Source organism: Heptranchias perlo, chromosome 2 (genome assembly GCF_035084215.1).
Source record: "Heptranchias perlo isolate sHepPer1 chromosome 2, sHepPer1.hap1, whole genome shotgun sequence".
Taxonomy (NCBI): domain Eukaryota; kingdom Metazoa; phylum Chordata; class Chondrichthyes; order Hexanchiformes; family Hexanchidae; genus Heptranchias; species Heptranchias perlo.
The window spans coordinates 170,040,295-170,062,232 of record NC_090326.1 but is presented as its reverse complement, the minus strand read 5'-3'; the positions used below and the strand labels follow the sequence as shown (position 1 = coordinate 170,062,232).

The 21,938-nt window shown below is 48.0% G+C and overlaps 1 protein-coding gene across 1 annotated transcript in view; it reads left to right on the top strand.

Moving 5' to 3' along the window:
- The window catches only part of tonsl (tonsoku-like, DNA repair protein), a 74,730-nt gene that overhangs the window by 15,939 nt on the left and 36,853 nt on the right, over positions 1–21,938 (top strand). Inside the window, exons 6-10 of the mRNA XM_067969122.1 lie at positions 2,143–2,257; positions 4,963–5,108; positions 9,970–10,122; positions 14,084–14,209; positions 17,772–17,958. Of these exons, the coding sequence (XP_067825223.1) occupies positions 2,143–2,257; positions 4,963–5,108; positions 9,970–10,122; positions 14,084–14,209; positions 17,772–17,958 (727 nt within the window). The remainder of the gene's footprint in view (positions 1–2,142; positions 2,258–4,962; positions 5,109–9,969; positions 10,123–14,083; positions 14,210–17,771; positions 17,959–21,938) is intronic.

Genomic DNA, 21,938 nt, shown 5'->3' with positions numbered 1-21,938 from the left:
GGTGGGAGAGAGAGAGAGAGAGAGATTCACCAGCATCGGGCGGGTGGGAGAGAGAGAGAGAGAGAGAGAGAGCTTCACCAGCATTGGGCAGGTGAGAGAGAGAGAGAGAGAGCTTCACCAACATCGGGCAGGTGGGAGAGAGAGAGAGAGCGAGCTTCACCAGCATCGGACGGGTGGGAGAGAGAGAGAGAGAGAGATTCACCAGCATCGGCCAGGTGGGAGAGAGAGAGAGATTCACCAGCATCGGGCAGGTGGGAGAGAGAGTGCTTCACCGGTGTCGAACAGCCACACAGATAAGGTCTCATGGGGTTGGGGGTAATATATTCGCATGGATGGAGGATTGGTTGACGGACAGAAAACAGTGTGTAGGAATAAACGGGTCATTTTCAGGTTGTCAGGCTGTAACTAGTGGGGTGCCACAAGATCAGTGCTTGGGCCTCAGCTATTTACAATCTATATTAATAACTTAGATGAAGGGACCGAGTGTAATGTATCCAAGTTTGCTGATGATACAAAGCTAGGTGAGAAAGTAAGCTGTGAGGAGGACACAAAGAGTCTGCAAAGGGATATAGACAGGTTAAGTGAGTGGGCAGGAAGGTGGCAGATGGAGTATAATGTGGGGAAATGTGAGGTTATTCACTTTGGTAGGAAGAATAGAAAAACAGAATATTTTTTAAATGGTGAATAACTATTAAATGTTGGTGTTCAGAGAGATTTGGGTGTCCTCGTACATGAAACACAGAAAGTTAACATGCAGATTCAGCAAGCAATTAGGAAAGCAAATGGTATGTTGGCCTTTATTGCAAGGGGGTTGGAGTACAAGAGTAAGGAAGTCTTGCTGCAATTACACAGGGTTTTGGTGAGACCTCACCTGGCGTACCTTGTACAGTTTTGGTCTCCTTATCTAAGAAACAGAGGTTCACTGGATTGATTCCTGGGATGAGAGGGTTGTCCTATGAGGAGAGATTGAGTAGAATGGGCCGATACTCTCTGGAGTTTAGAAGAATGAGAGGTGATCATATTGAAACATACAAGATTCTGAGAGGGTAAATGCTGAGAGATTGTTTCCCCTGGCTGGAGAGTCTAGAACTAGGGGGCATAGTCTCAGGATAAGGGGTCGGCCATTAAGGACTTAGATGAGGAGGAATTTCTTCACTGAGGGAATTCTCTACCCCAGAGGGCTGTGGATGCTCCATCATTGAATATATTCAAGGCTGAGATCGATAGATTTTTGGACTCTAGGGGAATCAAGGGATATGGGGATTGGGCAGGAAAGTGGAGTTGAGGTCGAAGATCAGCCATGATCTTATTGAATGACGGAGCAGGCTCGAGGGGCTGTATGGCCTACTCCTGCTCCTATTTCTTATGTTCTTGAGTGCATTTTTACTGTCCCAGTTCGGTGGCCTTCCCTCATAACTTACTCTACAACCCCATTACCCTTTGGATGGAAAATGGTTTGGTCCAATGGTGCCCCTGCTAGACCAGTGGGCTGCCCCGTGACTGACGGGGCTCTGCCTTCCCATTGGTTGGTACGTACAGTAAGCACATAATTTGGGCTAAAAGGGTTAAACTATGAGGACGGGCTGCATGGACTGGGCTTGTATTCCCTCGATTACAGAAGATTTCAGGGGTGATCTAATTGAGGTGTTTAAGATGATTAAAGGATTTGATCGGGTCGATAGAGAGAAACTATTTCCTCTGGTGGGAGAGTCCAGAACAAGGGGGCAGAACCTTAAAATTAGAGCTCGGCCGTTCAGGGGTGATGTCAGGAAGCACTTCATCACACAAAGGGGAGTGGGAATCTGGAACTCTCTCCCCCAAAAAGGCTAGGGGTCAATTGAAAATTTCAAAACTGAGATTGATAGATTTTTGTTGGGTGAGGGGATTAAAAGTTACGGAACCAGGGCGGGTGAATGGAGTTATGATACAGATGAGCCATGATCTAATTGATTGGCGGAACAGGCTCGAGGGGCTGAATGGCCTCCTTGTTGCTATGTGACACAGCCTTAGTTATTGTGAACAGGGAGTGTATTGTGTGCTGGGATGTACTTCAGTGTGAGGGGGGGTTGCGGCTGCTCCCCACTCCCCGCAGTGAGGCGAGTGAACGATTGGCTGTGAGTTTTCAACCCTTTGTGCCCCAAGGTGTTCCTGAACCTCGGCGACTTTGCGGCTGCGAAGCGCTCGCTGAAGAAGGCGTTTACGCTGGGCTCCCAGCAGCAGTCGGAACACGACACCGTGAGGAGAAACCTCAAGAGTGGTGAGCCCGTCCCGCAGTCCAAACAGCCTAAGCACAGCAGATGCACTCAGCGGGTCCGGCAGCCTCTTGAGAGAGGAACGGAGCTACGCACGGATAGAAGGCAGAGAAAGACCAGCTGGCCCATCGAGTGTGCCCCATGCACCATGATGGCTGGAGCATCCTGACCAGACAATTCCCGCCCTGCCTCCTCCCTCCCCCCCCGCAGCCATATAATCTACTGAGAGAGGCAAAAAAAAAAAACAAGAGAAAAATCCCACGACCAAGAAGGGAAAAAATACTCTGGAAAATTCCTCTCCGACCCCCCCCCCCCCCCGACCAGGCGATCGAAACCAGTCCAGGATCACTTGGATCACGGGTTATCGGTAAAGACACTTTGCCAAAAGGTTGTCGGTCTGAAATGCTGAACTCCGCGTTTCTGTCTCCGCAGATGCTGCCTGACCTGCTGAGTGTTTCTAGCACTCTGTCTCCTGTAGTGAGTTGAGTGTGGGGTTTAGTGTCGAGCTGCATTATTTAATAATGGAAAGGGATGTTGGTGTGTGGCTGGCTGAGGGTCAGTGCAGTTTATTCACTCGAGTTTTATTTCAAATCTATCAGTGCGGTTTATATGTGGCCCACTAACAATTCAAGTGGGCCATGGTTATCGTGTCTGGGTTTTGACCAGCAGAAGGGAAGCCCTGACTGGTTAAGATGCGGTGGTATCTGATGGGCCCCATCAGTTGTTGTCCCATCAGTTGTTTATTTTTGTTGGGTGAGGGTATTAAGGGTTACAGAAACAAGGCGGGTAAGTGGAGTTCAGATACAGATCAGCCATGATTTAATTGAATGCTGGAACAGGCTCGAGGGGCTGAATGGCCACCACCTGTTCCTAATGTTGTGACGTTGTGTTTGAGACCCTCTGCTGGCTGGTACAAAAACAATGAGGAGACACTGCGCTCTGGGTTCCCCAGAGAGCTGTCGAGTGGCTGGAAACGGGCTTTGCGATAGTAAGTTTGATTGATTCCAACCCAAGAGTCTAACCACCTCCCCATGACATTCAACGGCATTACCATCACCGAATCCCCCTCCATCAACATCCTGGGGTCACCATTGACCAGAAACTCCACTGGACCAGCCACACAAATACTGTGGCTACAAGAGCAGGTCAGAGGCTGGGTATTCTGTGGCGAGTGACTCACCTCCTGACTCCCCAAAGCCTTTCCACCATCTACAAGGCACAAGTCAGGAGTGTGATGGAATACTCTCCACTTGCCTGGATGAGTGCAGATCCAACAACACTCAAGAAGCTCGACACCATCCAGGAGAAAGCAGCCCGCTTGATTGGCACCCCATCCACCACCCGAAACATTCACTCCCTTCACCACCGGCGCACTGTGGCTGCAGTGTGCACCATCCACAGGATGCACTGCAGCAACTCGCCAAGGCTTCTTCAACAGCATCTCCCAAACCCGCGACCTCTACCACCTAGAAGGACAAGGGCAGCAGGCACATGGGAACAACACCACCTGCACGTTCCCCTCCAAGTCACACACCATCCCGACTTGGAAATATATCGCCGTTCCTTCATCGTCGCTGGGTCAAAATCCTGGAACTCCCTTCCTAACAGCACTGTGGGAGAACCTTCACCACACGGACTGCAGCGGTTCAAGAAGGCGGCTCACCACCACCTTCTCAAGGGCAATTAGGGATGGGCAATAAATGCCGGCCTCGCCAGCGACACCCACATCCCATGAATTAATTTTTTTTTAATAGTCCGAAGGTTACCTTACAGCCAGTTACTCCCAGTTGATTTATTTTTTTCCCCTCCTGTCTCGAGGGTGCTGACTCTTGCCGGGGGATGTTTGAGCAGGCACCAGCTGCCCTCCCCTGCCTCGCCCACGATTCTGTTCTTTTTGAGCCAGGTCATCAGGCTGTTTGCCCATGGAGGGCCAACCCAGCTGAACCCAGTCCACTCGACGCTCGCACGAGCACGTTTCAGCAGGGTTCAGTAGATAGCGATCGGGACAAGGAGCCCTCGCTGATTCACCTTGCACACACACCCAACCACCCCAAGCTCAGGAGCACCGAAACTAACTGTAGTGACCCCGTTGCCAGCCAGCTGAGACGAGCTGTCTCTGGAAACCGGAGGTGGGATCCTCCTGCCCAGCACGGAGCTGTAGCCGGCTTTTGTTATGATTTTACTTTCCTTGTATAATTTACTCCCCTCACATTCTTCATCTTTCGTAGACGGAAAACATCCCATGGCACTATTTCGAAGGGCAGGGAGTTCTCCCCGGTGTCCTGGGGCCAATATTTATCCCTCAACCAACATCATTCAAGGACAGATGATCTGGTCATTATCACGTTGCTGTTTGTGGGATCTTGCTGTGCGCAAACTGGCTGCTGCATTTCTCACATTACAACAGTGACTACACTTCAGAAGTACTTCATTGGCTATAAAGCACTTTGGGACGTCCTGAGGCCATGAAAAGTGCTATTTAAATACAAGTCTTTCTATCTGCCTTCCTTCCTTCCCTTCGCTTTCCCTCCCTCCTTTCCTCCTTCCCTTCTTCCTTTCTTCTTCCTGAATGCAGGGTTCACTGGATGGTGAAGTGTGGGGTGGGTGGGATTTTGCTACGAAGCAGTGATCACGGTCGCTGTGTACGTGAGGTTCCTGTCGTGTTCCTCAGTAACAATTGCTCTTTGTCTTTGTCACCCCCCCCCCCAAGCTGTGAAAGGTTGCCGGTTGGAGGAGGCCTTATCCGAGCTACCTGAGGAGGAGCGGCAGGAGGCTTTGGGACTGTGCGAGCAGCTCGGGGATCTCTGCTGTAAGGTCGGGACCTACCAGAAGGCCATCGACTACTACAGGACGCAGGTAACTAACTGGCCTGTTGGTGGGACATGGTGCTGCCCTACAGCAGGGACATCCAGGTCAGCTCGAACTCTTGATCCAAGCCTGCTTACAGTGAATCCAGGAACAAAATCTCTCCACACAAAGGAAAAAGAGTGGCAGAGCTATAGTGATAGGGGACTCGATTGTAAGGGGAATAGACAGGCGTTTCTGCGGACGCAACCGAGACTCCAGGATGGTATGTTGCCTCCCTGGTGCAAGGGTCAAGGATGTCTCGGAGCGGCTGCAGGACATTCTGGAGGGGGAGGGTGAACAGCCAGTTGTCGTGGTGCATATAGGCACCAACGATATAGGTAAAAAACAGGATGAGGTCCTACAAGCTGAATTTAGGGAGTTAGGAGTTAAACTAAAGAGTAGGACCTCAAAGGTAGTAATCTCAGGATTGCTACCAGTGCCACGGGCTAGTCAGAGTAGGAATGACAGGATAGCTAAGATGAATACGTGGCTTGAGAGATGGTGCAAGAGGGAGGGATTCAAATTCCTGGGCCATTGGAACCGGTTCTGGGGGAGGTGGGACCAGTACAAATTGGACGGTCTGCATCTGGGCAGGACTGGAACCAATGTCCTAGGGGGAGTGTTTGCTAGTGCTGTTGGGGAGGGTTTAAACTAATGTGGCAGGGGGATGGGAACCGATGCAGGAAGTCAGTGGGAAATAAAGTGGTGACAGAAACAAAAGGCAGTAAGGGAGAGTGTACAGAACATGACCGGACAGATGGTCTGAGAAAGCAGGGCAAAGACCAAGGGAAGACTAGATTAAACTGCATTTATTTCAATGCAAGAAGTCTGATGGGCAAGGCAGATGAACTCAGGGCATGGATGGGTACATGGGACTGGGATGTTATAGCTATTACTGAAACATGGCTAAGGGAGGGGCAGGACTGGCAGCTCAATGTTCCAGGGTACAGATGCTATAGGAAAGATAGAGCAGGAGGTAAGAGAGGAGGGGGAGTTGCGTTCTTGATTAGGGAGAACATCACGGCAGTAGTGAGAGGGGATATATCCGAGGGTTCGCCCACTGAGTCCATATGGGTAGAACTGAAAAATAAGAAGGGAGAGATCACTTTGATAGGATTGTACTACAGACCCCCAAATAGTCAACGGGAAATTGAGGAGCAAATATGTAAGGAGATTACAGACAGCTGCAAGAAAAATAGGGTGGTAATAGTAGGGGACTTTAACTTTCCCAACATTGACTGGGACAGCCATAGCATTAGGGGCTTGGATGGAGAGAAATTTGTTGAGTGTATTCAGGAGGAATTTCTCATTCAGTATGTGGATGGCCCGACTAGAGAGGGGGCAAAACTTGACCTCCTCTTGGGAAATAAGGAAGGGCAGGTGACAGAAGTGTTAGTGAGGGATCACTTTGGGACCAGTGATCATAATTCCATTAGTTTTAAGATAGCTATGGAGAAGGATAGGTCTGGCCCAAAAGTTAAAATTCTAAATTGGGGAAAGGCCAATTTTGATGGTATTAGACAGGAACTTTCAGAAGTTGATTGGGAGAGTCTGTTGGCAGGCAAAGGGACGTCTGGTAAGTGGGAGGCTTTCAAAAGTGTGTTAACCAGGGTTCAGGGTAAGCACATTCCTTATAAAGTGAAGGGCAAGGCTGGTAGAAGTAGGGAACCTTGGATGACTCGGGAGATTGAGGCCCTAGTCAAAAATAAGAAGGAGGCATATGACATGCATAGGCAGCTGGGATCAAGTGGATCCCTTGAAGAGTATAGAGATTGCCGGAGTAGAGTTAAGAGAGAAATCAGGAGGGCAAAAAGGGGATATGAGATTGCTTTGGCAGATCAGGCAAAGGTGAATCCAAAGAGCTTCTACAAATACATAAAGGGCAAAAGGGTAACTAGGGAGAGAGTAGGGCCTCTTAAGGATCAACAAGGTCATCTATGTGCGGAACCACAAGAGATGGGTGAGATCCTGAATGAATATTTCACATCGGTATTTACGGTTGAGAAAGGCATGGATGTTAGGGAACTTGGGGAAATAAATAGTGATGTCTTGAGGAGTGTACATATTACAGAGAGGGAGGTGCTGGAAGTCTTAACGCGCATCAAGGTAGATAAATCTCCGGGACCTGATGAAATGTATCCCAGGACGTTATGGGAGGTTAGGGAGGAAATTGCGGGTCCCCTAGCAGAGATATTTGAATCATCCACCGCTACAGGTGAGGTGCCTGAAGATTGGAGGGTAGCAAATGTTGTGCCTTTGTTTAAGAAGGGCGGCAGGGAAAAGCCTGGGAACTACAGACCAGTGAGCCTGACATCTGTAGTGGGTAAGTTGTTAGAGGGTATTCTGAGGGACAGAATCTACAGGCATTTGGAGAGGCAGGGACTAATTAGGAACAGTCAGCATGGTTTTGTGAGAGGAAAATCATGTCTCACGAATTTGATTGAGTTTTTTGAAGGGGTAACCAAGAAGATAGATGAGGGCTGTGCAGTAGACGTGGTCTACATGGACTTCAGCAAAGCATTTGACAAGGTACCGCATGGTAGGTTGTTACATAAGGTTAAATCTCATGGGATCCAAGGTGAGGTAGCCAATTGGATACAAAATTGGCTTGACGACAGAAGACAGAGGGTGGTTGTCGAGGGTTGTTTTTCAAACTGGATGCCTGTGTCCAGCGGTGTGCCTCAGGGATCGGTGCTGGGTCCGCTGTTATTTGTTATTTATATTAATGATTTGGATGAGAATTTAGGAGGCATGGTTAGTAAGTTTGCAGATGACACCAAGATTGGTGGCATTGTGGACAGTGAAGAAGGTTATCTAGGATTGCAACGGGATCTTGATAAATTGGGCCAGTGGGCCGATGAATGGCAGATGGAGTTTAATTTAGATAAATGTGAGGTGATGCATTTTGGTAGATCGAATCGGGCCAGGACCTACTCCGTTAATGGTAGGGCGTTGGGGAGAGTTATAGAACAAAGAGATCTAGGAGTACAGATTCATAGCTCCTTGAAAGTGGAGTCACAGGTGGATAGGGTGGTGAAGAAGGCATTCAGCATGCTTGGTTTCATTGGTCAGAACATTGAATGCAGGAGTTGGGATGTCTTGTTGAAGTTGTACAGGGCATTGGTGAGGCCACACTTGGAGTACTGTGTACAGTTCTGGTCACCCTATTATAGAAAGGATATTATTAAACTAGAAAGAGTGCAGAAAAGATTTACTAGGATGCTACCGGGACTTGATGGTTTGACTTACAGGGAGAGGTTAGACAGACTGGGACTTTATTCCCTGGAGAGTAGGAGGTTAAGGGGTGATCTTATAGAAGTCTATAAAATAATGAGGGGCATAGATAAGGTCGATAGTCAAAATCTTTTCCCAAAGGTAGGGGAGTCTATAACGAGGGGGCACAGATTTAAGGTGAGAGGGGAGAGATACAAAAGGATCCAGAGGGGCAATTTTTTCACTCAAAGGGTGGTGAGTGTCTGGAACGAGCTGCCAGAGGCAGTAGTAGAGGCGGGTACAATTTTGTCTTTTAAAAAGCATTTGGACAGTTACATGGGGAAGATGGGTATCGAGGGATATGGGCCAAGTGCAGGCAATTGGGACTAGCTTAGTGGTATAAACTGGGCGACATGGACATGTTGGGCCGAAGGGCCTGTTTCCATGTTGTAACTTCTATGATTCTATGATTCTATGATTCTACAAAGGGTTCATAGCATCATAGAATCGTGCAGCACAGAAGGAGGCCATTCAGCCCATCGTGCCTGTGCCGGGTCTTTGAAAGGCTATCCAGTTAGTCCCGTTCCCCTGCTCTTTCCCCATCGTCCTGCAAATTTCTCCTTTTTAAGTATATATTCAATTGTTGGGTTGGTAAGGTTGCAGAGTGCAAAAGGTGGGGGATCAATTCAGGTGTTTAAAGGGGAGATACTTACTTGGGAAGTAAGGGATATAGAGAAAGAGGAAAGCAGTTAGGATTATAAAGATGGAGATTTGCCATGACAGGTGGTGTAGTGGTTATCTTACTGGACTAGTAATCCAGAGGCCTAGTCTAATAATCCAGAGATCAAGGCCAGGATTTTGACCCGGAGCTGGGAAGGGGGTGGGGGGTCGAATTACAGACTGGAAACCCGGAAGTACGGCCTTGCCAGCAATGCTCACATCATGATGGACTGTAGAGAGAGAACCCCTGGGTTGGAACACACTCAGTGTCGGGAGAGCTCGCGTTGACTTAGCTCAAAGCAGAATGTTTTCGTCTATACTTGTCCCAAGCCAAACTACTGAGCAGGCTTTTTTATCAACACTATCCCACCTCGAAGGTTGAGCTCCTGCTGGGGCCTAGTTTTTTTTAAACTGCCTTATCCAAGGGCTATTCTTTCTCACTCAGTTTTCTCCCCTTCCCTCCAGAATACGTTGCCTCCTGGCTGCAGCAGTGGGCACCTCTCAATGCCCATTTTACATTTGTAAGCTCAGACCCTATAGTCTGAGGGGGTACATGCCAGCTTGGCTCAGTGGGTAGCACTCTCTCCTCTGAGTCAAAAGATCATGGGTTCAAGCCCCATTTCAGAGACTTCAGCCCATAATCCAGGCCGACACTCCAATACTGAGGGAGTGCTGCACTGTCTGACGTGCCGTCTTTCGGATCAGACTTTAAGCCAAAACTTTGCCTGTTTGAAGAGGAGCGGGGGAGTTCCCTCAGTCTCCTGGACAACACTCGACCAGAGCGTCTGGTCATTTATCTCAATGCTGTTCATGGAATCTTGCTGTGCAAACATATTCATTGCTGTGCTTTTCTACATTACAAAAGTGACTACACTTCAAAAATAATCTTTGGCTTTGGGATTTCTCTCTCTCCCTCCCACTGTTTTCACTCTGTTAGCTGAAGCATGCGGAAGCGCTGCGGAAAGCTGACCGGGAGCTGGCGGTCATTCACGTCTCACTGGCGGCCACGTTTGCCGACCTGAAGGACTACGAGCAATCCATCAAACACTACGAAGCTGAGCTGGAGCTGCGAAAGGGAAACCCCAAGGAGGTACGGTCATGGGTCGAGTCTACAGTATCTACAGTGACTTATTTCCCCGGGGTAGGGAGACAGTATGTACAGTGACGGTCTTATATCCCCGGTCAGGGAGACAGTATGTACAGTGATGGTCTTATATCCCCGGTCAGGGAGACAGTATGTACAGTGACGGTCTTATATCCCCGGTCAGGGAGACAGTATGTACAGTGATGGTCTTATATCCCCGGTCAGGGAGACAGTATGTACAGTGATGGTCTTATATCCCCGGTCAGGGAGACAGTATGTACAGTGATGGTCTTATATCCCCCGGGGTAGGGAGACAGTATGTACAGTGATGGTCTTATATCCCCGGTCAGGGAGACAGTATGTACAGTGATGGTCTTATATCCCCGGTCAGGGAGACAGTATGTACAGTGATGGTCTTATATCCCCGGTCAGGGAGACAGTATGTACAGTGATGGTCTTATATCCCCGGTCAGGGAGACAGTATGTACAGTGATGGTCTTATATCCCCCGGTCAGGGAGACAGTATGTACAGTGATGTTCTTATATCCCCAGGGTAGGGAGACAGTATGTACAGTGATGGTCTTATATCCCCCGGGTAGGGAGACAGTATGTACAGTGATGGTCTTATATCCCCCGGTCAGGGAGACAGTATGTACAGTGATGGTCTTATATCCCCAGGGTAGGGAGACAGTATGTACAGTGATGGTCTTATATCCCCCGGGTAGGGAGACAGTATGTACAGTGATGGTCTTATATCCCCCGGTCAGGGAGACAGTATGTACAGTGATGGTCTTATATCCCCCGGTCAGGGAGACAGTATGTACAGTGATGGTCTTATATCCCCGGTCAGGGAGACAGTATGTACAGTGATGGTCTTATATCCCCGGTCAGGGAGACAGTATGTACAGTGATGGTCTTATATCCCCGGTCAGGGAGACAGTATGTACAGTGATGGTCTTATTTCCCCAGGGTAGGGAGACAGTATGTACAGTGACGGTCTTATATCCCCGGTCAGGGAGACAGTATGTACAGTGATGGTCTTATATCCCCAGGGTAGGGAGACAGTATGTACAGTGATGGTCTTATATCCCCCGAGGTAGGGAGACAGTATGTACAGTGATGGTCTTATATCCCCCGGTCAGGGAGACAGTATGTACAGTGATGGTCTTATATCCCCCGGGGTAGGGAGACAGTATGTACAGTGATGGTCTTATATCCCCCGGTCAGGGAGACAGTATGTACAGTGATGGTCTTATATCCCCCGGTCAGGGAGACAGTATGTACAGTGATGGTCTTATATCCCCAGGGTAGGGAGACAGTATGTACAGTGGTGGTCTTATTTCCCCAGGGTAGGGAGACAGTATGTACAGTGATGGTCTTATATCCCCCGGGGTAGGGAGACAGTATGTACAGTGATGGTCTTATATCCCCGGTCAGGGAGACAGTATGTACAGTGATGGTCTTATATCCCCCGGTCAGGGAGACAGTATGTACAGTGATGGTCTTATATCCCCCGGTCAGGGAGACAGTATGTACAGTTATGGTCTTATATCCCCGGTCAGGGAGACAGTATGTACAGTGATGGTCTTATATCCCCGGTCAGGGAGACAGTATGTACAGTGATGGTCTTATATCCCCAGGGTAGGGAGACAGTATGTACAGTGATGGTCTTATATCCCCGGGTAGGGAGACAATATGTACAGTGATGGTCTTATATCCCCGGTCAGGGAGACAGTATGTACAGTGATGGTCTTATATCCCCGGTCAGGGAGACAGTATGTACAGTGATGGTCTTATATCCCCAGGGTAGGGAGACAGTATGTACAGTGATGGTCTTATATCCCCGGGTAGGGAGACAGTATGTACAGTTATGGTCTTATATCCCCGGTCAGGGAGACAGTATGTACAGTGATGGTCTTATATCCCCGGTCAGGGAGACAGTATGTACAGTGATGGTCTTATATCCCCAGGGTAGGGAGACAGTATGTACAGTGATGGTCTTATATCCCCGGGTAGGGAGACAGTATGTACAGTGATGGTCTTATATCCCCGGGTAGGGAGACAGTATGTACAGTGATGGTCTTATATCCCCCGGTCAGGGAGACAGTATGTGCAATGATGGTCTTATATTCCCCGGTCAGGGAGACAGTATGTACAGTGATGGTCTTATATCCCCCGGTCAGGGAGACAGTATGTCCAGTGATGGTCTTATATCCCCGGTCAGGGAGACAGTATGTGCAATGATGGTCTTATATCCCCCGGTCAGGGAGACAGTATGTACAGTGACGGTCTTACTGTCTCCCTGACCGGGGGATATATGTACAGTGATGGTCTTAGTTCCCCTCTTCCCCCTTACTCTCCTGTAGGTGATAATTCCTGCGTTGCTGTAGTTCCCAGGTTGCTGTCAGCCCTATATCACCTTAAGTGACAATTTTTTATTTACATTTTTAATTACTTAATATTAATCCAGAGAACCTGAGTTTAATTCCCTCCATGACAGTTTGAGAATTTGAATTCAGTTTAAGCAATCTGGAAATAAAAAGCCGGGATCAGTAAAAGTGACCATGAAGCTGTCGGATTGTCCTAAAAACCCATCTGGTTCACTAATGTCCTTTAGGGAAGGAAACCTGCCGTCCTTACCCGGTCTGGGCCAATATGCGACTCCAGTCCCACACCAACATAGTTGACTCTTAATCTTAGAACCATGGTATCATACAGCACAGATGGAGGCCATTCGACCCATCATGCCTGTGTTGGCCCTTTGAAAGAGCTATCCATTTAGTCCGCTCTCCTCTGAAGTGGCCCTAGCAAGCCACTCAGTTATATCATTGGGGATGGGCAATAAATGCCGGCCTTGCCAGCGATGGCCACACCCTGAGAATGAATTTTTAAAAATATACTCTAAAGGATACAGATCCCTCGGGGGCCCTGTATTAAAACCGCTGAATAATTTCTAAAGTCTAAAATGCAGCTTATTCACGTTAAAAAGTCGCTTCAGGCAATCTGATCCATACAATTTCTCTTCATCTTCTTAAAACTGGTCTGACCATATTTTGGCACGGACAATCTCTGCCCCAAACTCCTTTTTAATGACTAGGGCTGTATTAAAAAGGGTTCCTATCTAAACGATCCCCTGGTCATCAGGCTGCCCTCCAGGGTTTAGGTTGTACCAAAATATCTGAAAAGAAATTACCATGTTTTTTAATTCATTCATGGGATGTGGGCATCGCTGGCGAGGCCAGCATTTATTGCCCATCCCTAATTGCCCTTGAGAAGGTGGTGGTGAGCCGCCTTCTTGAACCGCTGCAGTCCGTGTGGTGACGGTTCTCCCACAGTGCTGTTAGGAAGGGAGTTCCAGAATTTTGACCCAGCGACGATGAAGGAACGGCGATATATTTCCAAGTCGGGATGGTGTGTGACTTGGAGGGGAACGTGCAGGTGGTGTTGTTCCCATGTGCCTGCTGCCCTTGTCCTTCTAAGTGGTAGAGGTCGTGGGTTTGGGAGGTGCTGTCGAAGAAGCCTTGGCGAGTTGCTGCAGTGCCTCCCGTCGACAGTACTGTATACATAATGTTGGGTTGCAAGCTTCAGCATCCCTGAGCTGTGATCTATTAAAAGGTGTTACTTCACAGAATTATGCAGCACAGACGGAAGCCATTCGGCCCATTGTGTCTGTGCTGGCTCTTTGAAAGAGCTATCCAATTAGTCCCACTGCCCTGCTCTTTCCCCGTAGCCCTGCAGATCTTTCTCCTTAAACTTTTTATCCAACTCAACTTGCACCATATTACATGCATGGCCCTGAGCTTGTACTTCATCACAGGCAGGGACACGGAGCTACCCACAGCCCGTTAGTGACCAGCTGTAGGGGAGGACAGTAGCGGGAGGGAGGGGATCTAGAGGAGGGGGACTCGCAGGGACCACGCTGCAGCTACGGAAGGACACTAAATACCACTTGAAACGTCACTTGTAGGAGTGCGAGACCTGGCTGAACATGGCACTGGCCAAAGAAGAGGGCGGGGAGCCCCACGGCGAGCTGGAGGAGTGTTACCGGAACGCACAGCGGTGTGCCGAAAGGGCTCAGCTACCGAGACTGCAGGTAACAACAAGATCGCTCGATCGCGGGCTTGTTCTGTTTAGGAGGGTGGTGAGACACCCCCCCACTTTGTATTTACCCCACTTTCCCCTCTCGCTTGTCACACGCAATCCCTTATCCAAGCGGGTGATCGGTGCCCATTCCCTCCGTCAGTGCTGCTGTATAATTGGTTGCCACGACCATGGGCGGCTTTTCCTCCTGCCCTGGGTTTAGTTTTAAGCTGCAGATAGTGACACCACAAGCTCTGCCAGAATGGAGATGATTGGGTAATTGTCCCATCAATCACGCCTGGAGATCGCACTTTTTTAAAATTCGTTCATGGGATGTGGGTGTCGCTGGCGAGGCCGGCATTTATTGCTCTTGAGAAGGTGGTGGTGAGCCGCCTTCTTGAACCGCTGCAGTCCGTGTGGTGAAGGTTCTCCCACAGTGCTGTTAGGAAGGGAGTTCCAGGATCTTGACCCAGCGACGATGAAGATTTTGACTCAGCACTGCTGTAAATGACTGGTCTTGACCTGTCGCACAAAAGTATCTATCCTCCACTCGCTGCAATTTGCTGGAGGAATAATCCAGCTTTTATCGGGAGACTTTGCTCTAGTTTCGGTCGTGTGTTCTGTTTGCTGTAGTTCATAGAGACTCTGTTTAAATAGACTCTGTTTGCTGTAAAGTAGACTTTTTGCTCTGAGTCATTCCCCCCGCCCTCCCTGGCGCGGGGCGGCCCCCTCCCTGGCGCATGCTTTTGTTGGATTTATGCACTAGTAGTTTCTCATTCAAGATGCCGGGTGATTGAATCTGTTTTTTAGTCAGCACCTTGGAGGTGCATGAATAGCCCGGGTGCGTTGTATTCACCCCCTCCACCTCACACCTATTTTTGTCCTCTCTCAGGCCTATTTTTCTTTCCCTCCCTTTCCTGTTAATCTCTGCCCTCTGTTTCCACTCACGGGTATTTTTCACCCCTTTTTTCTCCTTGAAGCCACTCGCAGGAACACAGAAAGAGGAGGAGGCCGTTCAGCCCCTCGAACCTGTTGCACCATTCAATCAGATCATGGCTGACTTGTGCCTCAACTCCATTTACCCGCCTTTGCTCCATATCTTTTGATCCCTTCACCCAACAGAAATCTAGCAATTTCACTCCTGATCGGGCTAGCTCTGATTTTAAGATTCCCTTTCCTCTGCTCCCCCTTGGCCATTAACCGCCACCCCCCCCCACTGTTTTCCTCCCCATTAGGATGTATGGCCCTCGCTCATCTGCGTCATGTAATGGTAGAGCTGAGAGATTTGGTGCTCATCGGGCAGCTGTGTGGCTTAGCACCGCAGAATGCCAACACGGTGCCCAAACCGCTGTAACTACACAGCAGGCTGTCAGCGTCTGGAAAGGATACTTACATTATACTAGAGGGGATGTTCTTTATATACAGTTTAATGATAGAGGGGTTGTTTATACTGGCCGGTGATTTCTGCACAGATTTTACACACTCTCAGTTTGTACACGGGGTCACTGGCCGGTGATTTCTGTACAGATTTTACACACTCTCTGTTTGTACACGAGGTCACTGGCCGGTGATTTCTGTACAGATTTTACACACTCTCTGTTTGTACACTGGGTCACTGGCCGGTGATTTCTGTACAGATTTTACACACTCTCTGTTTGTACACGAGGTCACTGGCCGGTGATTTCTGTACAGATTTTACACACTCTCTGTTTGTACACGAGGTCACTGGCCGGTGATTTCTGCACAGATTTTACACACTCTCTGTTTGTACACGGGGTCACTGGCCGGTGATTTCTGTACAGATTTTACACACTCTCTGTTTGTACACGAGGTCACTGGCCGGTGATTTCTGTACAGATTTTACACACTCTCTGTTTGTACACGGGGTCACTGGCCGGTGATTTCTGTACAGATTTTACACACTCTCTGTTTGTACACGGGGTCACTGGCCGGTGATTTCTGTACAGATTTTACACACTCTCTGTTTGTACACGAGGTCACTGGCCGGTGATTTCTGTACAGATTTTACACACTCTCTGTTTGTACACAGGGTCACTGGCCGGTGATTTCTGTACAGATTTTACACACTCTCTGTTTGTACACGGGGTCACTGGCCGGTGATTTCTGTACAGATTTTACACACTCTCTGTTTGTACACGAGGTCACTGGCCGGTGATTTCTGTACAGATTTTACACACTCTCTGTTTGTACACGGGGTCACTGGCTGGTGATTTCTGTACAGATTTTACACACTCTCTGTTTGTACACGAGGTCACTGGCCGGTGATTTCTGTACAGATTTTACACACTCTCTGTTTGTACACGGGGTCACTGGCTGGTGATTTCTGTACAGATTTTACACACTCTCTGTTTGTACACGAGGTCACTGGCCGGTGATTTCTGTACAGATTTTACACACTCTCTGTTTGTACACGAGGTCACTGGCCAGTGATTTCTGTACAGATTTTACACACTCTCTGTTTGTACACGAGGTCACTGGCCGGTGATTTCTGTACAGATTTTACACACTCTGTTTGTACACGAGGTCACTGGCCGGTGATTTCTGTACAGATTTTACACACTCTCTGTTTGTACACGAGGTCACTGGCCGGTGATTTCTGTACAGATTTTACACACTCTCTGTTTGTACACGGGGTCACTGGCCGGTGATTTCTGTACAGTTTGTACACTGGGTCACTGGCCGGTGATTTCTGTACAGATTTTACACACTCTCTGTTTGTACACGAGGTCACTGGCCAGTGATTTCTGTACAGATTTTACACACTCTCTGTTTGTACACGAGGTCACTGGCCGGTGATTTCTGTACAGATTTTACACACTCTGTTTGTACACGAGGTCACTGGCCGGTGATTTCTGTACAGATTTTACACACTCTCTGTTTGTACACGAGGTCACTGGCCGGTGATTTCTGTACAGATTTTACACACTCTCTGTTTGTACACGAGGTCACTGGCCGGTGATTTCTGTACAGATTTTACACACTCTCTGTTTGTACACGGGGTCACTGGCCGGTGATTTCTGTACAGATTTTACACACTCTCTGTTTGTACACGGGGTCACTGGCCGGTGATTTCTGTACAGATTTTACACACTCTCTGTTTGTACACGGGGTCACTGGCCGGTGATTTCTGTACAGATTTTACACACTCTCTGTTTGTACACGAGGTCACTGGCCGGTGATTTCTGTACAGATTTTACACACTCTCTGTTTGTACACGAGGTCACTGGCCGGTGATTTCTGTACAGATTTTACACACTCTCTGTTTGTACACGGGGTCACTGGCCGGTGATTTCTGTACAGATTTTACACACTCTCTGTTTGTACACGGGGTCACTGGCCGGTGATTTCTGTACAGATTTTACACACTCTCTGTTTGTACACGAGGTCACTGGCCGGTGATTTCTGTACAGATTTTACACACTCTCCGTTTGTACATGAGGTCAATGGCCGGTGATTCAGAGCCTCAGTTCCTTGCCAGCTGACAGTTCCCTTGGTCTGTGATCTGTACCCGTGTCCGGCCAGGATTAATGATGCTGCCCTCCTCCTCCTCGCAGCTCCGAGTGATGAAGCTTCTTCACAGGGCACAGCAGAAGAGCGGGCTCCCTGAGGCCAGCGCCACCCAGGCCCGTCTTCGGGAACTGGCGCGGGCGCAGGGTGGAGAAAGCGGGGACGAGAGCGAGACGGATGAGATGGAGAACAGTGAACCTCTGGAAGATAGCGAGCTGGAGCTCTCGGAGAGTGGTAAGTGTAGCATGCCCCACGGTTCTGTTAGGTGGGAGTGTGCACTTAGACCATATCTCCTGTGGGTGGAGTGTATGTACAGAGTATGTTTCTTATGGATTGAGTGTATATAGATCATATTTCCTATAGAAGGGATTTGTATAGTGTATATTGCCAAAGAAGGGGGTTTTGTATAGAATATATATCCTATGGAAGGGATGTGATATATACATAGTGAGTATATTTCCAATGGAGTAGGTGAATATATATAGTAGTGCTTCCTATGGAGGGGTGTGTATAGAGTATATATCCTGTGGAGGGGGTGTATGTATAGGGTATATATCCTGTGGAGGGGGTATATGTATAGGGTATATATCCTGTGGAGGGGGTGTATGTATAGGGTATATATCCTGTGGAGGGGGTATATGTATAGGGTATATATCCTGTGGAGGGGGTGTATGTATAGAGTATATATCCTGTGGACGGGGGGGGGGTGCGTATGTATAGAGTGTATGTCCTGTGGAGGGGGTGAATGTATAGGGTAAATATCCTGTGGAGGGGGTGTATGTATAGGGTAAATATGCTGTGGAGGGGGTGTATGTATAGGGTATATATCCTGTGGAGGGGGTGTATGTATAGGGTATATATCCTGTGGAGGGGGTGAATGTATAGAGTATATATCCTGTGGAGGGGGTGTATGTATAGGGTAAATATCCTGTGGAGGGGGTGTATGTATAGGGTAAATATCCTGTGGAGGGGGTGTATGTATAGGGTATATATCCTGTGGAGGGGGTGTATGTATAGGGTAAATATCCTGTGGAGGGGGTGTATGTATAGGGTAAATATCCTGTGGAGGGGGTGTATGTATAGAGTGTATGTCCTGTGGAGGGGGTGAATGTATAGGGTAAATATCCTGTGGAGGGGGTGTATGTATAGGGTAAATATGCTGTGGAGGGGGTGTATGTATAGAGTATATATCCTGTGGAGGGGGTGTATGTATAGGGTAAATATCCTGTGGAGGGGGTGTATGTATAGGGTATATATCCTGTGGAGGGGGTGTATGTATAGAGTGTATGTCCTGTGGAGGGGGTGTATGTATAGGGTATATATCCTGTGGAGGGGGTGTATGTATAGAGTATATATCCTGTGGAGGGGCTGTATGTATAGGGTAAATATCCTGTGGAGGGGGTGTATGTATAGAGTGTATGTCCTGTGGAGGGGGTGAATGTATAGGGTAAATATCCTGTGGAGGGGGTGTATGTATAGGGTAAATATGCTGTGGAGGGGGTGTATGTATAGGGTATATATCCTGTGGAGGGGGTGTATGTATAGGGTATATATCCTGTGGAGGGGGTGAATGTATAGAGTATATATCCTGTGGAGGGGGTGTATGTATAGGGTAAATATCCTGTGGAGGGGGTGTATGTATAGGGTAAATATCCTGTGGAGGGGGTGTATGTATAGAGTGTATGTCCTGTGGAGGGGGTGAATGTATAGGGTAAATATCCTGTGGAGGGGGTGTATGTATAGAGTGTATGTCCTGTGGAGGGGGTGAATGTATAGGGTAAATATCCTGTGGAGGGGGTGAATGTATAGGGTATATATCCTGTGGAGGGGGTATATGTATAGGGTAAATATCCTGTGGAGGGGGTGTATGTATAGAGTATATATCCTGTGGACGGGGTGGGGTGCGTATGTATAGAGTGTATGTCCTGTGGAGGGGGTGAATGTATCGGGTATATATCCTGTGGAGGGGGTGTATGTATAGAGTATATATCCTGTGGAGGGGGTGTATGTATAGGGTAAATATCCTGTGGAGGGGGTGTATGTATAGAGTGTATGTCCTGTGGAGGGGGTGAATGTATAGGGTAAATATCCTGTGGAGGGGGTGTATGTATAGGGTAAATATGCTGTGGAGGGGGTGTATGTATAGGGTATATATCCTGTGGAGGGGGTGTATGTATAGGGTATATATCCTGTGGAGGGGGTGAATGTATAGAGTATATATCCTGTGGAGGGGGTGTATGTATAGGGTAAATATCCTGTGGAGGGGGTGTATGTATAGGGTAAATATCCTGTGGAGGGGGTGTATGTATAGAGTGTATGTCCTGTGGAGGGGGTGAATGTATAGGGTAAATATCCTGTGGAGGGGGTGTATGTATAGGGTAAATATGCTGTGGAGGGGGTGTATGTATAGGGTATATATCCTGTGGAGGGGGTGTATGTATAGGGTATATATCCTGTGGAGGGGGTGAATGTATAGAGTATATATCCTGTGGAGGGGGTGTATGTATAGGGTAAATATCCTGTGGAGGGGGTGTATGTATAGGGTAAATATCCTGTGGAGGGGGTGTATGTATAGGGTATATATCCTGTGGAGGGGGTGTATGTATAGGGTATATATCCTGTGGAGGGGGTGTATGTATAGGGTAAATATCCTGTGGAGGGGGTGTATGTATAGAGTATATATCCTGTGGAGGGGGTGTATGTATAGGGTAAATATCCTGTGGAGGGGGTGTATGTATAGGGTAAATATCCTGTGGAGGGGGTGAATGTATAGGGTATATATCCTGTGGAGGGGGTGTATGTATCGGGTAAATATCCTGTGGAGGGGGTATATGTATAGGGTATATATCCTGTGGAGGGGGTGAATGTATAGGGTAAATATCCTGTGGAGGGGGTGTATGTATCGGGTAAATATCCTGTGGAGGGGGTGTATGTATAGGGTATATATCCTGTGGAGGGGGTGAATGTATAGGGTATATATCCTGTGGAGGGGGTGAATGTATAGGGTAATTATACTGTGGAGGGGGTGTATGTATAGGGTATATATCCTGTGGAGGGGGTGAATGTATAGGGTATATATCCTGTGGAGGGGGTGAATGTATAGGGTATATATCCTGTGGAGGGGGTGAATGTATAGGGTATATATCCTGTGGAGGGGGTGTATGTATAGGGTATATATCCTGTGGAGGGGGTGAATGTATAGGGTATATATCCTGTGGAGGGGGTGTATGTATAGGGTATATATCCTGTGGAGGGGGTCTATGTATAGGGTATATATCCTGTGGAGGGGGTGTATGTATAGGGTAAATATCCTGTGGAGGGGGTGAATGTATAGGGTATATATCCTGTGGAGGGGGTGTATGTATAGGGTATAGTCACACTGGAGAGTAACACTCATGTACTGCCCTACATTTGATAAGGTCCCACATAAGAGACTGTTAGCTAAGATAGAAGCCCATGGAATCGAGGGAAAAGTACGGACTTGGTTAGGAAGTTGGCTGAGCGAAAGGCGACAGAGAGTAGGGATAATGGGAAGGTACTCACATTGGCAGGATGTGACTAGTGGAGTCCCGCAGGGATCTGTCTTGGGGCCTCAATTATTCACAATATTTATTAACGACTGAGATGAAGGCATAGAAAGTCTCATATCTAAGTTTGCCGATGACACAAAGATTGGTAACAATTTTATAACACCAAGTTATAGTCCAGCAATTTTATTTAAAATTTTATTTTTATTGCTGGACTATAACTTGGTGTTGTAAAATTGTTTACAATTGTCAACCCCAGTCCATCACCGGCATCTCCACATCACAAAGATTGGTGACATTGTAAGCAGTGTAGGTGAAAACATAAAATTACAAACGGATATTGATAGATTAGGTGAACGGGCAAAACTGTGGCAAATGGAATTCAATGTCGACAAATGTGAGGTCATCCACTTTGGATCAAAAAAGGATAGAACAGGGTACTTTCTAAATGGTAAAAAGTTAAAAACAGTGGATGTCCAAAGGGACTTAGGGGTTCAGGTACATAGATCATTGAAGTGTCATGAACAGGTGCAGAAAATAATCAATAAGGCTAATGGAATGCTGGCCTTTATATCTAGAGGACTAGAGTACAAGGAGGCAGAAGTTATGCTGCAGCTATACAAAACCCTGGTTAGACCGCACCTGGAGTACTGTGAGCAGTTCTGGGCACCGCACCTTCGGAAGGAC